Raw genomic sequence first — 17,116 nt, 5'->3', positions numbered from 1 at the left:
TGACCTCATTTCAAACTTTAGCCTGCGGCTAATGAGCTCCATACCAGCAAAGTAGGCTAATGCTTGACCTCTGACTAACAGGGCAGCTTGCTGTGGGATGAATGGTGAACATCGTGACTGCCGAGGCTGCTAGAGTCTCCCATAACAGGATTTCCCTATTTACCCCTGAGTCACTATGCAAAAAAAGCATACGTGCCATTTAGAAAAAAGATTTGGCAAACGTCAATGTTTTGTTACTTTTTAACATCACTAAACTCACCTTCGCTAATCCATGCACAAGATAATATTTGTATTTTATTTTGACCAGAAATAGACTTTAACATCCATATATGAATAATTTGAATACTCCAGTACTACTGATACTATTAATACATATTACATTAGTAATTAGTATTCTATAAGGACATTTTTCATCTGCATTTATTAAGCATATATTTTGCATTTATAAATAAATAGCAGTTGGCTCTGACATCAACACGTTTCACAACTTGGATATGGCCATGATATTAAATAGTGTCATAAGTTGAGCTGCATTCCTTCTGAATTACTTTCACGGGAAAAGCAGTGTATACTTTAGCCTTCTAGAGCAATCAGGTTGCATAGTTACCTCACCAATCGTCCATAATGAAAATATATACAAAATATTGTACACGTACACATGACCACCAGTATTTTATAAATACATGCATTGTGAATGATATTTCACCTGATAACTTCTTTAATGACTGGTCTCTTGTGTCTCTGTGTTGAGAGACATGCAGATTAGTCAGGAAAACAATAAATTATTATGGCTGCTGGAGCTTGTAGTGACAAATTACTACCTTCATTCTCTCCAATAACACAGCTGTCCTGGATTACTCACTGCTTAAACCAAATAGCTCAAGGAACACGGTGGCTTTCACCACCCATTCATGCATTCAGGTTTGTACTCGGTGAGATTGTGTTATTGGCTGTGTGATTCAAACTCTTTTCTCAATCTGAGAATTTTACAAGTTCCACTTCTACTGGACTGTGCAACAAATCATCTTTTAACAGATGATTTATTGATGACACTATATAAGAGTATGACTCAACCCTCTCATCACGGATTTCATGCATCTCCCTCTCATTCACTACATCTCATTCTTCTCAATAGAAGTACACAGCATTAAACACTTATCACCCATGAACATACAGAAGATGGACAAAATGGACAAACTATGTACTCTCAAAGTTTCTTCTCTTTCTAAGTCACCATTTTATTGGCATTTAAAAAATGTTGGCTTCTACTTTCCAAACTAAATGTTAAAAAGTTTCGACAAAGACGTTTGACATTGACAGAAAAAGTGCATGCCATTCCATGTCCTGTCTGTCCTTTATATAAGTTGAAAGCTACAGAGTTCACGACAAAGCTAAATCAGCAACAGTCATAACATCGTTTTCACTAGCATTAGCCTATTAACAACGAGAAAAGCACTTCTAAGAATATTCATCACACATAAGAGGTGATAGCAGCTTACTTAATGGTCTTACTTGATGCAATGTTATTCATCTGATTATTATGGGATGTAGCATGTTTCAACAACTTTGAAAAAATCTGCGTGTGCTGAAAAACAAAAATATAATTGTCTTCGTAAATAATTTAGCTGAAATTGGAAAACGGTCTTTTGACAATTCCAAGGATGAAAAGAACTGACTAATGCATAAATGATCAAAACTGCAGTTACATGATTTGTAAACAGCAGCGTCTCACACACACACACAGACACACACTATTAATTCTCTCCAGTGTAGATTTCCTGCCTTCTGATGGGGTTTGATGCAAATCCATTCAATTATCTCTGCTGCCTGTTCCACTTATTACACACACACACACACGCACACACACACACACACACACACACACACACACACACACACACACACACACACACACACACACACACAACATCACCTTTCAAGCAGGTGCACCTGATGGTTCTTGCACCTGATGGCTTCTATCTACCTCATCTGCATCACTTACTGCCATTTCCAGATTTTTCAAACATGTCATTCTTCACCTGTCCACTAGTGAGCCCCACTGAGTTCCTCCCTCAGATGATCACCTGGTTAGTCACCTGCTTCTACAACTGTTCCCCATTACTCCTTATACGTATACATTGCCCAGCCACTATTCACTCTCTGCCAGATTGTCTCGGCAGCTCTACTATGCCAGTCTTTGTCCTATTCTGCAGCTCTGTATCTGCGTTTGTGGCCACCTGCCGGCCCTTGACCACCATCTGCCAGCTTTGCCTCTTTGGTTCTATTTGCCAGTTTGGACTGCTTTTTTGTTGCTGTGCATGAGCCTGCCTATAAAAAAGTAAAGACTGATTTTACCAAATCTACCTTACTTTCTGTATCTTATTCATACTTACTAATACACAAAACAGCAATACACAAATGGCTGTTACACATAGTCTCAACCTGATTTGAGAACAAAAATGCAAACAGATTATGTCAATATATTTAATTTATTTAAACTATACATTTTCTTTAGCCTTTTCTTAAATGTCCAGTAAAATCATACTTTTTTCAATGAAACAGTGTTGATCCTCAACAAGAGAGAAAATATATATAAAATATATTGCATTTCATGTTTCAAATTCTAGTTTGTATGTGTGTACACTGCAGGATATAATGTGTTTAACAAGGAAGGGAATTACAGTGCTACCTGCTGAGTATGTTTACAAAAGCCATTACACAAGATTGGTGAACGACAGCATTGGTGTGATACACATAACCGGAAATAAGTGAAACTACTATTACCTTAATCATCACTTGTTCATTTTAACGTACTATGGCAGCACAAAACCGACTTTGTCACACATGAGTTGTCCCTCATGCAAAGCTCTTAGTGCCCTGCATGGCATAGATAGAGTTCTCCAATTCCACATGTATGAAACAACAAACACACATAGTCAAGCTGCCAGTGAAGTCCTCTTACCAAGCATTGTGTAAATTCTATCAAAGCTTTGATCAAAGGTATTTGTACTGCATATGTGTCATTCACTCAGTTTAGAAGGTTGCACCAAGCGAAAGCTCTTCAGATGTCAGGCTGACAGAGTGCACACCTCATTGGTCTTACCTTGGTATGGAGCTTGGACAGCTGCTTTTCATCCACGTGAGTCTGGGTGTAGACACGTCTTTTATAGCGGAACTGAAACACAACAACAAACATAAGAGGCTCAGCCAATGTTACCGTTTCTCTTTGTTTGTGCGTTAACTGCTTCACAAAAACACTACACACAAAATACACAACGAGAATACATTTTTCCCACAGTATCAGCTCTTCAGACCAATCTATGTCAAATCATTTTCATCATGGCTTGTCATATGAGAGAGAAAGCTAGAGAGAGATTTGAGAGACAGAAACTGAAATTCTGACTCATTTAATAACCATGCAATGACATTACGGTACCAAATATCTCTGTGTATACAGCTGTCATATTTTTCGAGCATTTCTACTTTTCCACATATTACATCTTGCTTGAAAAACCATTGCTGATGTAAGCTTGAGTAAAACGTATAAACCACGAAACAATAAAAAATGGTTTCCAATTTCAATTGAATAAATATGCAGGGGGGCACTGCAAACAGTTTTGAGAAATTAAAAAAGACATTCATTTTATAAAATAAACTGAATATTTGAATTTTGTGTGTCAAATAGTTAACAGAAGTAAAACATTGAACTCTGATGACGAGACATTGATTGGATAAATCAAAGCCTGAAAACACAGCACACTGTAGAAGAGAAGTTAAATATAAAGTATATGTTTTTTTTTGACAAAATATCCCAATCCCAACTTGTCAAAAGCCTGTTCAAGTGCTTGTTCAATAGACAGGTTTCACTGAATAGAGGTCAAAATGTGTAACTTTCACTATACAGGAACAAGACTTCTGTCTCGCAGGCAGTGGCGGCTGGCCAATAGAAGGCCATGGGGCCTGGCCCCACCTTAAGCAACCATATATATATATATATATATATATATATATATATATATATATATATATATATATATATATATATATATATATATATATTCACAATATTATTCATTATACAAATTATAATAATATTAATAAATTAAACAAATTGTCAATATTTGTGTTTTTGAGATATGGAATATACCCAGTAATATTTGTAAAATAGGATATATGCGCAACATATATGCTTTTCCTGCTTGTCCTCTCCACCCGTGCACCTCTCAGCTGACCCTGTGAACGTCTCTGCTGCGGTCTATTTGGCCAAAGAAAGACGGGTCTAATAAGCAGTTTAGCCAATCACTGATTAAAGATATAAATGAGTAACATACATCCTTTGGCCCTAGGGTGCGCGTTCCCGTCTCTTGTTCTCATCAGGGCTAGTCTCTCGAGGCGCCATTATTACATCATGACAGCGGCGAGTGCAAGCACGAGCACTGCTCTTCAAAGGAGACCAAACGCTAACTCGGTATAATCTCTCCATCAACACCCGTTTGAGAGAAGAACTTTGGCGGAGAAACTACAGGTAAAACACCTGGTCCCAGATCAACTGGATCTCACCATAAGACAACAGACTGGCGTGAAAGGGAAGCAGCTTCTTTGGAGACAGCTAAGCTACACCAGGACGGTTTGGCTAAGCTAGCTGCTGGATGCTAATGTGCTAACGACGTATTTTACTTTCCATGCTTGCTTTTTTAAATCAACGTGGACCGATCCAGCATGGACAGCTACAGGAGTAAGGGACATGAGGCAATGAGAAAAATTAAGAAAACAAACGCTCTGTTCGCCCCGCGCCAAATGCGCTATTAGCGCATCCAAAACACTTTTTCGCAACCTATCGCATCTGTGCATTGATTTTGCATGTAATCTGGTCGAGCGTCAAATTCGCACCGCGTTTGGTGTGAACGCAGCATAAGACAGCCAGCGTTTATAAAGGCACGTCAAAGACGGCACAAAACAAGCTGTTGGACGGCATGCTGTCGGTTATTATATAATATGTAAGTAATCCAATTTGTGTTCTGGCTTTAGAAACTGTTTGTCAATCAATGTTGTTGTTTTTGTAGCCTGCGTTAAGCTATATGTATCTGGTTTCCTGTAAGATGAGATGCTTTTATTTTGAAGGCGGCTTGAGAAGTTAAAAAGGAAGTCGCAATGTGTGCGGAGTGAATGTCAAAAGCTACTGAAAATATGGTCAGATTTGTATAACAGTAACGGTATTAGTACTCCGTGAAAGAGGCACAAGGTATGCAACATGATATATATATATATATATATATACACACACTGAATTGTATTAATAAGATGTCCTTAGTATGTCAAAGTGTTGGAATAAATGTTAAATATTTAACTGCAACGTAGTCATGCATGATACCTTTTTTGCATTAAAACATACAGGGATGTTTGCTGAAATTAATTAGATGGGCCGACCAAAAGAAATTGCCACCAGCCACCACTGCTCGCAGGTCTTGTATGTATATATGTGTGTGCGTGTGCGTGTGTGCGCACCTGCATGCAAGCATTAGTGTGTGTGTGCAGGTCTGTTTCTTCACTGATGTGTGGTGTTCACCAAAAGGGTGAATCCACAATGGAGCGGAGCAGTTTTGAGCTGCTAATCCAAACCTGTCAATCATCTCTACACACCACAGGATTCAGGGAATAACTGCTGGTCAATAGATGACCTACACAGTGATCTGACAGAGTAGCAGCAGACACTCGCACACAAACGCACAAACTGATCGAGGTCCACACCTATTCAGCTAGAATGAAAGCCTTTGCAAGTCCAACCATAGACTTAAATTAGAGATGAGACAAACACAACAAGAAACGTATATATATACAGCTGTAATGGTGTGTTCACACCGGACGCGGCGCGACCAGATTACATGTTAAGTCAATCCACAGACGCGCTGCGACGCGAATTGGCGATTTATTCGCGCCGCGGCGAGATAGACGCGTTGGAGGCGGCACGAACAGAACGTTTGACCTGGGGCGAACAAAGCGAAGGACGCGGCGCGAATTCGCGTGAGTTGAATTCTCCCAACTCTGGCGGAGAAATCGCGTGACGCAAAGTTGCGGCAGCCAATCAGTGTTGAGAAGCTCCGCCCGTCACCACCGCCGTCTCCCCGTTTCTGAAGGAAACTGCTGCTGCTCCGCCTGAACCAGCGCTGGTAGCGGCTTCATTGAGACGCTGTTGTGGGACTACGGATAATATTATGAACCCAGACACCATGGAGTTTGATGTTCCGACATATGTGGAGTTTACACAAAAAGTATAAAGCAGAACTGGTGGTTATTTCCATGGTGGATGGCATAATCGGTATCGTTTTACGGAGATACGCGAGACGCAGTTCCTGGAGGAGTCGGTGAAATTCACCGAGCTGTGTGCGGCTACGGATGATGTTATGAACCCGAACACGAGGGCGTTTCATGTTCCGACATGTTTGGGACTTCCACAACAAGTATAAAGCAGAACTAGTGGTTATTTATTCCATGGTCGATAGCGGAAATGAAAGCTTCGTCGCTTGTCTCTCACAGAGGCAAGCAACAGAGCTAAGCCACGCCCCCTTCGCGCCGCGATTTTTCGCGTTTGGTGTGAACACCTTCGTTTCACTCACGCGAGTAAACTTCCGCGGTGGACCGGTGTGTGAACACACCATAAGACTGTTGTTTTATTGGTATATGTCTGAAGTTTTTGCATATGTCATTGTTGTTCTACTGGCATAACATTATGCCACAGATATTGATCCGTAGGCAGAGAGACATGTCACAGTCATCATTGTTGATATAGCCCAAAACTAAACCACCAAAGAAAACATAGTAGACTCATTTTAATAACGAGATATATTTCAAATTACAAACTATCAGATGTACAAGAACAATAGCAGTATATCCCAATGCATCAGAGATTTACATTAAACTGAGGCGTAAAGTGGAAAGTAAATCTGTATTATGCTCCTCATATCTTGACACTTAAAACTAGTAAAAACAAAGACGGCCAGTCAGAAAACCATCTGGAATCTTTACACCACTGTTAGTAAAGCAACTCTTCTTTATATGATGATGGACAAGCACAAAAATTACCTCCAAGAGATGACAACCTTTGCAGACAACACACTGTCATTGAGCGTGCTATTATTGCTGCTAGATTTGACTGACAGATCATGACAGGAAAAGCATACACTGCATATGCACACCATCCCACACCATCATGCGGCGTGAGCACACATGTGTGTGCTTGTGATACATGCACACATTTTCAGACAACTTCAAAAAGAGTAAAGCAGATACTACATAACATCGACAATAACTTGGTGATGGTTGAACAACAACAAGTATCGTGTGTTTAGTGGATATGAAGAAATTTACCTGAGGCACAACTACAGTGATACATTTAAAATAGCTGTGACATTCTGGACATACCCTCACCTTGTTGTATCGTGTGATCTGACATTATTTAAGTATGTCTGTTCAGTCGCCTTCTCATTTTCCAGGGCTGGATTACTAACTGGACAAGCATTGCAATTATTGTCAATTATTATTATTTTGCAATTATTGTCAATTAGTATAAATATACTCGCTGTACTAATACAGTATATACTAATGCTAATAACCTTGTTTGCTAGTGCTAGACTCAGCACTAGCACTAGCAAAATGCTAGTGCTCAGCGTTTGCTAACGTTAGTCTCTTGATGTGCGTAGAATGTGTGAAATACTCCAACTATATCTTGCAGAGCTCCTTATTAATACTATTAATCCAAAACACACCCAAAACACTTATACAGTTTGGTTGCTGCAGTGTGCCCTTGGAGTTGGGTTATACCTTTCACATTCCGTCAACATAACTATCTCAACGAATGAAAAGTTGTTGTAATCTGGGAATCGATTCACAATTGTAAAAGTTAAAAATAGCAATTCTTATGTGAATTGATTTTCTCCCCATTATTTGGAGGTACATACAGAAAGATGATGTATGGCATGTACTGAACCACTTATTTTTGTATCTCTTGCTCTCCCCTGCAGACACTCCTTAAAGCCTCATACATACACATGATCCATACCTACCTCCAGGTAAGGTACGGGAGCGATGGATGGGAAGGGGTATTCCCTTAGCTGTCTCTCCTCATCCAGAAACTTGCCAGCCTTGCCATTGTAGGCCGGCTGGAATAGGCCATAGTTGAGTACATCCTTCAGGCTCTGGTTGAGAGTACACAGGATCCGCTGCTTGGACAGCCAGATCGGAGCATCCACATTGAATTTCATACATTTCTGCAGAGACAAGAGCAAAAGAGGGTAGAAGATTAAGGAGGTAATTTTTCTAAAAATCACATATTGCACTCAAGTTAAGATTTACATTACATTTAGCTGACACTTTTATCCAAAGCAACTTAGATGTTTGCTCTATACACCGCAGACACAGCAACAGGGCGCAATTAAGTGTCTTGCTCAAGGACACAACGACAAGGACTAGCGGGGCCGGGGCGCGAATCACCAACCCTCTGATTGAAAGACGGGCAAGCTAACCACTTAGCCACAGTCTCTAGATAAACCAGGAGATTGAAGAATGATATTTTATTGAATTACACAAATGTAACATTATGGTGTTGAAAAATGTGCTTGAATATTAAATAGAAATTCTTTCATTGCAGAGAAATGTATTGAACTTCCAACGTCATGCCCGGGGGAGAAGCTTAGCCCTTTATTATAATATGCAATTCACACAGGTATGGTAGCATTTCAACATTATCCATTATTTTTCACAAAAGGTCAAGCCACTGGTATTTACCATACTAAAGTAAACAAAACATTAATATGACGCAAAGGCTCTTACAGAAACACTCATCTGACACCCATTTTTTAGCAGAATAAATTTGATTACACAGATACACACAAGCAGCTCTGACCGAAACATTAGTGCAGCCATTTAAAAATGTGCACAAAAAGGAGAAGCATTACTGTAGGTGCAAAGACATAATAGCATGCAGAATTCTCACATTACAACTAAGAGATATCATTTTAACCTTTGATATGTTCATTAAAAAAAACATGACTGAACAAATGTCATTGTACAGTGTATGTTGTTCTTGATTGAAACCTTAATCAAAATAATACCTAGACACACCAAGGCAGACATAATCTTAGGGTGAGGGGGCAAAGGAGTGACAATATTATGGGACATCCAGTCTTTCAGTCCATATGTGGTTCTGCATAGTAATCCGCATGTAGACGTCATTGGGTTTGAATGAGTATCAACTAGTGATGTGTCCTTTCGTGTCGAGGCTTCGATGCGCGTGTCGAGTAATCCAGGTAGATTTTGGTGAAGCGCGTATCGAGGCTTTTGTCGATGACGTATGCGGTGACATTCGAAGCCTCGTGAGCCGGCCGTACCACGTGACTGATTCAGAAAATGGTTTGTGGGTTTGCCGTGCGATTTGAAATATAAGGGGCAGCGAAACTCAATGTATTTCCCCCCTTCCTCTCTGTACCGAGCTTCATGTGTGCCTATGAAAGGGTATTTTATAAAGCAGGCAAAATAGTATCAAAAAGCCCAGCACTGTGGAAAAGTTCTTATTTTTACTTTAAAAAAATTGGACACATCAACATGAACTAGCGGAGCCGAGGCTCGAAACACCGATCCTCTGACTGAAAGTCAGATATTCTAACCACTGACCCACAGTCACATCACAACCCTCTCCCAATTTGTTTAGAGTTTTGATTTTGACCCCGCCAATATATCATAAAGATAGACACAATATTAATAAGTTAATAATTGATGTATTGGCGTCACAAACATAATTTATTCAATTTAAAGCTTCACACACCAAAGCCATGGTGTCGTTATAATCACTCTGCCTGTTTTACATGTAGCTCCATGAAGCTCCATGAAGCTCCGGTACATGAGCGAACCAATTGGATGGAAAGCTTCAATGCTTCAGGAAGCTTCATCTCGCCATCACTAGTATCAACGTATCATCAGCATTGGGTTAGGGTCATTGTAAATTCTGGCTCAAAGCTTCCAACTTTTGATGACAAGAATGGCTGTTGTATTCGGTTAATCGACTTAAACATGAGAAAAGGGTTGTGGTATGAAGCAGCTTAATAGTATAACCCTGCCAGCCACATATCTTTCTTCCAACCATTTTGACAAGTCAAAATTAGATCAATCAACATGTAAATGTTCTCAAACCTGTGTTCTGAACAGGAGGAGTCCCAATTTGGGACATCAGTATCATTAGGCTTTTCTTTCAAATAGTCCGTTTTCTAGTTGTGCCTGTGTTGTTTTAATATAAAAGCCAGTTGTTTTTCTTTTCACACAAAGATTCTAGTTATCTCCTCAGAATAATGTTTTCAATAATAGTGGATATTTTTTGCATCTGTGTTTACGCAGAAAGATGCCATCGGCAGCAACATGCATAAACAACATGCATAACATCAATGCATAAATACAACTCTCCGATGCCTAGTTTAAAAAAAAAAGCTGCATCTTCACTTGAGATAGGTTGTCTTTTCCATTACACTGACAGACGATGGAGGGTTGCAGACTCAAAAGTCTAAGGGTTAAAGATTAGGAAAGCCACTTGGGAAGTCTCATTGAAACAGGGAGATCATACAATCTACTCGCAGCCACAAAGCAATAATTGAACAATTGAACACACAAACAAATACACATATCTGGAACAAAGAATAATATTTATTCAATACTAAATATCTTGGTTCAGATGTGTTTTTTTACAACAAGGCTTCCATTCTTAACCAGAACTAATTTGTCATTGCATTTAGAACAAAAAAGACTAAAAAACAAATGCCATAAAATACCCATGAACAATTTTTTTAGAAGGGTAGGGTTTTGGGGACAGAGGTAGATATAAAGTCACTGGTTTATGCCACATAGAAGTGGGACATCATCTGAAAGCTGGGAAGAGTTATTTCGGATATCGCAGACTTACTGACTGACAACCCGATAACATAATGCATCTGACCACGGATAGCGTGGCACGCAGGCATAAAAATCAATTAATTAAATCAATCAATTAATTAATTAAAATAAATTGTGAATGTGAATTAGAGATTAGAACATTATGATGGAAGTTTATGATGGCCATTCCCATGTGCACTAATGTCTCATAAATTGTTGCAGTAATTTTTGTGTCGATACCCTGATGCACAGATTTGCTGCTAAATTTAAACAGTTTACATTTACATTTTGTTTTTCAAGAAAAAGGGGACGACTACATGGTGATTTCTATGCTTTAAAATATTGTTTAAAATAATAAATAATTATATTTAATATGATCAACTCCCCTTTAATACTGGCTTACCAACCCATTATCTCCAGGATGTGTCAGTCTGGGCACCGTTGCAACACTGAGCAGAAGGTACAGAATCTATATAGGAACAGAATAGGATCAGACAACAGTGAAAAAAGAAAATAGAAATGTCTGTTTCCATAAACACTAGCTGCTCTGCTTCTACTTTTAGCTGTGATGATGTATCACAAATTCAAATCTGACACACTTTTAAAAAAAAAAATATATATATATATATATATATATATATATATTTATATATATATATATATATATATATATGTAGCCTTTTTAGACACTAATTAATGATTCACCGTTGATGAAGAGGAATAAAAGACATTTTGAAGGAATGTTCGCTGCAGAGGTTCATTTTGGTTTTCATCATGCATATATAACAACATTTGGGCAGTGTCAGGTTCCATTAGGTTTTATTTGTATATTGTCAGAGAAGAACCAATTAGTCAAATCATCTGGTTGGGTTAGAGACCATACGTGCGTGCTCTTGGCCTTCAAATGCACCAGGCATCCATTTCTGAGCTACTATGTTCACATACTGTACATGTAAGCTATCTGATGGTTTAATTGAATAGAGCCGAATGTGGGACCACATTATGGGTAAAGTCAGCATTCAGGAAAAAAAAATTGAGAGCCAGTGCTGTTATGTCAGCCTGACACACTCTTCTTCAGGAACACTCAGGACCTTTTTATCAGGCATTAATATCAGTGTAGAAGATACGTCTTCTTGTTATTCATTATTTACTTGTTATTTTGTTGTTTATTTTGTAATACATATTTGAATTTCCTGGAGCATGTTTTGGCTCCTCTAACATCATGTCATCTTTCGTCATTATAGGTGTGTGCACAGCATTTTTAAGCAGACATCTAAAACTGTGAAAGTGGCCAAACTCTATAAACTGACTTTCCATTTTTCTCATCTTAACCTTGATTTGACTTTGATTCTCAAGGTGGCAGCACAAGATGTACGTGTATGTACCTGTGGGTCTTTGTGTCCGTGTGCGCCGCTTGTTCTTGTTAATCTGTGTGTCTCCTTGTCCGTTTGTGGTATGTCAAGTTTGCTTAGATCCACATAAAAGACTCAACTGACTTTAGAAAGCAACCCTCCCACCTCACAGAGCATGCTGTGCACCCGTCCATCGCATCACATCCATTTCCCTGCCAGCACCTCTTCTCACCTGTTGGTACAGCACTGACACTGTTTTGGTAATCAATGAAGCAAGAGCAGTAACACTGTTGTAGGGCTTAACACTGATTGCAGTTTCATAAAAAAATGCAATCAGTAATCATCATATTTAGGACAAGTTAAATCAAGCTGGTAGTTTACAATTTTCAAATAAAGCGGAGGAAATCACATTGCACAATTGCACTTGATTGTTTCAGGATTGACTCAATTAAAAGCACAGTGTGTAAGATTTAGTGGCATCTAGTGGTGTGTTGCAGACTGCAGTCAACTAAATACCCCTTTGCTCACCCCTCCCTTCTAAAGTGTCCTCTGTCCTCCTGGCTGCTTTGTCTCAGCCAGCAGAGAAGTTTACAGAAAAATAGCTTTTGTGCTTGTGAAACATAGCAGCAGTGGCCAATTGAATTAGGTTTCACTTTTGTTCACGTCAGCAGTCCTTGTTGCACAGATGTATTGATAAAGAATTGGCTTTTTACTCGCAAAGATTGTATTGCACGTACAGTAACAAACGTAGTTGCTGTCAACTTGAGTATCCTTCACTTCACCAGGTTCACTTTACCACAGCTGCGTATCTACTTGCTTCTACGTGCGTGTGCAGTTGGAGGAGCTCGGCCCGACAGAGAGAGCAGGGCAAATCCATGCTGCGGCGACATCAAAACATAAAAAAGTACTAATAAAAAGCACCAGTGATGTCGGAGCTTATCCATACTCCGGTGAATTAGCACCTCGGTCCGTTTAATACCGTGTTTCGGAACACATACCTGCCCTTCAGATGTGAATGGCTCCTGCCAGAGGCAGAAAAGTAATTCAATAGTGATACAATTACACAAGTTATACATGCACCTTGTAACCAGCCTTAGTTAAAATGCTTTGCTCCCTCCTCTTAATGACCCTTCACTCTTGTGTTTTTAGGCTGGTTAGACCTAGCCTCAGGACATTACTGACATCACCCTGACTGTTCATTTGTTTCACCTGATATAGAAGAACACATTTGTACATTCTTATGAGTATATAGCATGAAGTGAATTCCTTAAACTTTAACCAGCCTGAATAACTTAAAACACTTGAGTGAGTCTGCAGGGTCCTTAAGCAGGGACTGACTGTAGGGACACAATGGGAAGGAATACCTCATCTCACACTACACTGTTCAATGTAGTTCTGAAAGTGCGGAACAAATTATTTTCAGCGCACTGCAACTCATTAAGAATAGTTTTTACACAGGTATGATCACCATCAGCCCCATATTCCCCATCACCTGTCACCGTCTGCAACATTCGAACAGTAACATATGTTTAAATTTGTCTAGTAATGTTTGCGACGGCTGCACTTGAGGTGGGAGCGACCTAATGTAGAAGAGGGCTTCTATAATGCTGCAGCCTCAATATCTCCTCATGGTCTCCACCGCTTGATGGTTTAGTTTGGGTCATGAAGGTTACAACATTCACACACATTCTGTCCAATAAATTAATTTGACTTTTCAAAGTGTTGTTTGTGTGTGGACTCCTTGTCCTTGAATCAAGGTATGTGAAATGATTTATTCAATAAACCGTGGCAGGACCAAAGTACACTCTGCTACCACTGAAAAAACATACACTAGCACGAGGCTCAGATTTTCAAAGCTCACTGATTTGCTCGAGATAAAATCAGTCAGCTTTATTTATGTTTGTACACTTTCTACAATTTTGTAGCTCAACAATATATGCACCAAAAGATGTATGGTTGAACTTCATTCAAGATCACACTGGACCAAGGATACGTTTAAAGACGAAGTCTAGGTTTCTACTGATAAATTGACAGTCTCTCACTCTGCATGATCCAAGCCACGTAAGGCTTTCTGGCCAGTTGTCAGTTGTCTATCTCAATAATGTCACTGTCATTTTATCGACACTTTATCATCATATTGCCTATTTTCAGTTGACAACTACTATGACTGTTTTGACTATCAGTGAACAACAGGTTCTGTTGTGATATATCACATTCAAGTTTGTAATTTTCAATGGGTCTATTTGTCAGAGCTGTCGGAGACGAAGGGGAAATATCTGTGATGAATCGGGTTTCATTTTTTCATTTTTGATCTTTGACTTTTTGTGACAATAAATCCATGCATCACTTGACAGAAGTTTCACAGAATAGTTGACACTGTGCATCATTGAAGAATAATCGTTTTACTGCGTTTTTAGCATGGCGCAGTATTAAAGCATTGGCAATGACTCTGCTATCCTGCAAGAAAGCATTCGCGTTGTTATCCAGTCAAACAGTAACTCCGGCTCGGACAAGCTGGCTGGGTTAGTTCAATCAGAACATTGCTCATTTAAAAACAGCCTCTCACAACCTAGGTGGGTACTGCCTTAAATAGTTAAGCCTTTAACAGTTGTATTCAAGACAAAAAAAAATCTGAAAAAATCTGCCTGATGAATCCGCCTGATCTTAAATTTGGCGCAATAATTCTCTCCGGTTTACCGGCCAACTTTTCAGCCACTCTATCCAAGACCATCACCAAACCTCTCCATCTGCCTCTCCTGGCGTTGGGATTTCCAAGGAACTGTGGGAATATGAAAGGAAATATTTGTTCTACGGTACCATCTTCTGTTTAAATATCTGAATAATGTGAAGATGAATATTTGCATTTTTAGAAATATTTTCTGATTTATTTTCTGAAATTTTTTCTGGATTTAAGTAGTACAACATTTTTAATCACCATGAAATGTATGTATCGTGTATCACAACTGATACAAACAACAACAAACATGTTCAATACGAAAATATTTTCATTTTCTGATAATTATTTTATGTGCCAGGTTTCACAGGATTAGGATACTTGGTTCTGTCATTCTATTGCCATTGTATTTAATATTTGATTAATCATAAAATTCCCACTCAACACTACAAAAGCTAGTGCTGGGGGTCTTACACCAAATAGCTTACCAACTAAGAGTAATGTTGCTTTCTATCTGCTTCTACTACTTAAAAAAAATTACCTGAAAGTACAAGGTGAAACTACACCAGTTCGTTTTAACACGGAATGACAGAGACTAGCAGACACATTGAGCAGTAATGGTTCAAATACCAATGTCCTCCATCGCAAATTCTGTTTGTTTTTTTTAATTTGATCCACATCGCCATTCTGCTAGAGGGATCTTTTTTTTCTGTTCAGGTTTTTTTGGGGGGGAAGGAAGGTTTTCCTTTTCTGATGCGAAGGTCCAAAGACAGAGGATGTCGTAAAGATGTTTATAATACTGGGCTCTACAATAAAGTATAAAACAAACTCCAATGAGTACAGAAATACCTCTCTCCTAGTGTGGCTCTAGTCTTTGAAGCCACTGTTACGCACTAATTCAATCTGAACATCAGGGTAGTGCAAGTCTAAATCTGTATGGGTTCAGTGCATCGGCCGAACACTGATATTAGCCCATGCTGTTCTGATTTATTAAGCAAAGGCTTTCTAATATCTAGAACAACAAACCATAGTCATAAATCATTTACAAATGAATATTTCATGGGTTTAGGCCAAAACAAACCTGGACAGACAGCTGTTCAAGACAAGAGTGATAAACTAGTGGAAGGAATAAATCAAATGCACATGGGTGCAGTTAAGGAGATGGTTAATGGATTGTTGCTCAGTAGTGCATCGTAATCCATACTAATTTAAAAGATTTAAGGACATTAAGGACAATTACAAAATCATTGAGAGTACTTATGTGACAACACAAATGAGGTGGGAAGGTTTCACAGTATTTCCTGACTGCAAAATGACATAAATAAAACAGAAAAATCTGGCCGATGGAGTAAATAGTATTTCTTTCCACTGACTAACTGAAGATAGATTATATTTGGCCTCCGCGGGTCAATAGGGCTTCTGGTAAGGGAAACGCTACAGCAGCAGTACATGAGCTATTGTACTGATGCATCTTATGTCTACACATTGTTTTTAATATTGCTGCTGTGCTCCACACACTAACAGACGTTCACATTCAAATGACTGGACAGGTTTTTTTTTACGGTTTTGCACTAGTTCCTTGGTAAATGAGTCGTGCCTTTGAACTGCAATGCAGAGCCAACCAGACTGGATATACCGCAAGAGGGAGAAAGAAAGAAAGAGCGTGAATGCTGCAAAATGAAGAAAAAAATAAGTATAGCGACTGAATCAGAGAGAGAGAAAAACAAAGAGCAAGATAGTGAAAAATGGCTTTAAAGTATTGTCATTGAAACTTCGATCCACAAAATGTTTGCCACTCTTCTAGTTCTTAGAAACTTTGTGGACTTTGATATTAAAATACTTCTCTCAGAGTCGGTACTGATCTATTTCTGATGAGTATTTCCACAAACCTACACAAGATATGGAAAAGCCATGCCATGTCAAATGAGATTATGACAAGAATACAACATATACTGATATTTCAAGATGAGGATGTTATTCCTAAAGTTATGTTGTCATATTCAGTGAAGACATTATTGACTTATGATAAATACAAGGGAGGTAAAGCAACTCATTGATCAGAGACTTACTTCAACTAGTGATAACTAAAACTGTTGCTAAAGGTTGTATCAAATCATGTCGTATTAAAAAATGCATGTAAATTATAAATACTACTGCTACACAAACCTGTGGAAAGAGC

General features: G+C 38.9%; 1 protein-coding gene across 1 annotated transcript in view; it reads right to left on the bottom strand.

Annotated features, from left to right (window-relative positions):
• Nucleotides 1–17,116, bottom strand: part of shank3a (SH3 and multiple ankyrin repeat domains 3a) — a gene marked incomplete at both ends in the record, with an annotated part of 144,547 nt that overhangs the window by 100,437 nt on the left and 26,994 nt on the right. Inside the window, 2 exons of the mRNA XM_079223862.1 lie at nt 3,104–3,175; nt 8,061–8,264. Of these exons, the coding sequence (XP_079079988.1) occupies nt 3,104–3,175; nt 8,061–8,264 (276 nt within the window). The remainder of the gene's footprint in view (nt 1–3,103; nt 3,176–8,060; nt 8,265–17,116) is intronic.

The sequence above is a fragment of the Taurulus bubalis genome (genome assembly GCF_910589615.1).
Source record: "Taurulus bubalis genome assembly, chromosome: 9".
NCBI lineage: Eukaryota > Metazoa > Chordata > Actinopteri > Perciformes > Cottidae > Taurulus > Taurulus bubalis.
Note: the sequence above shows the minus strand (reverse complement) of the source record. Positions and strands in the feature narration are given on the sequence as shown.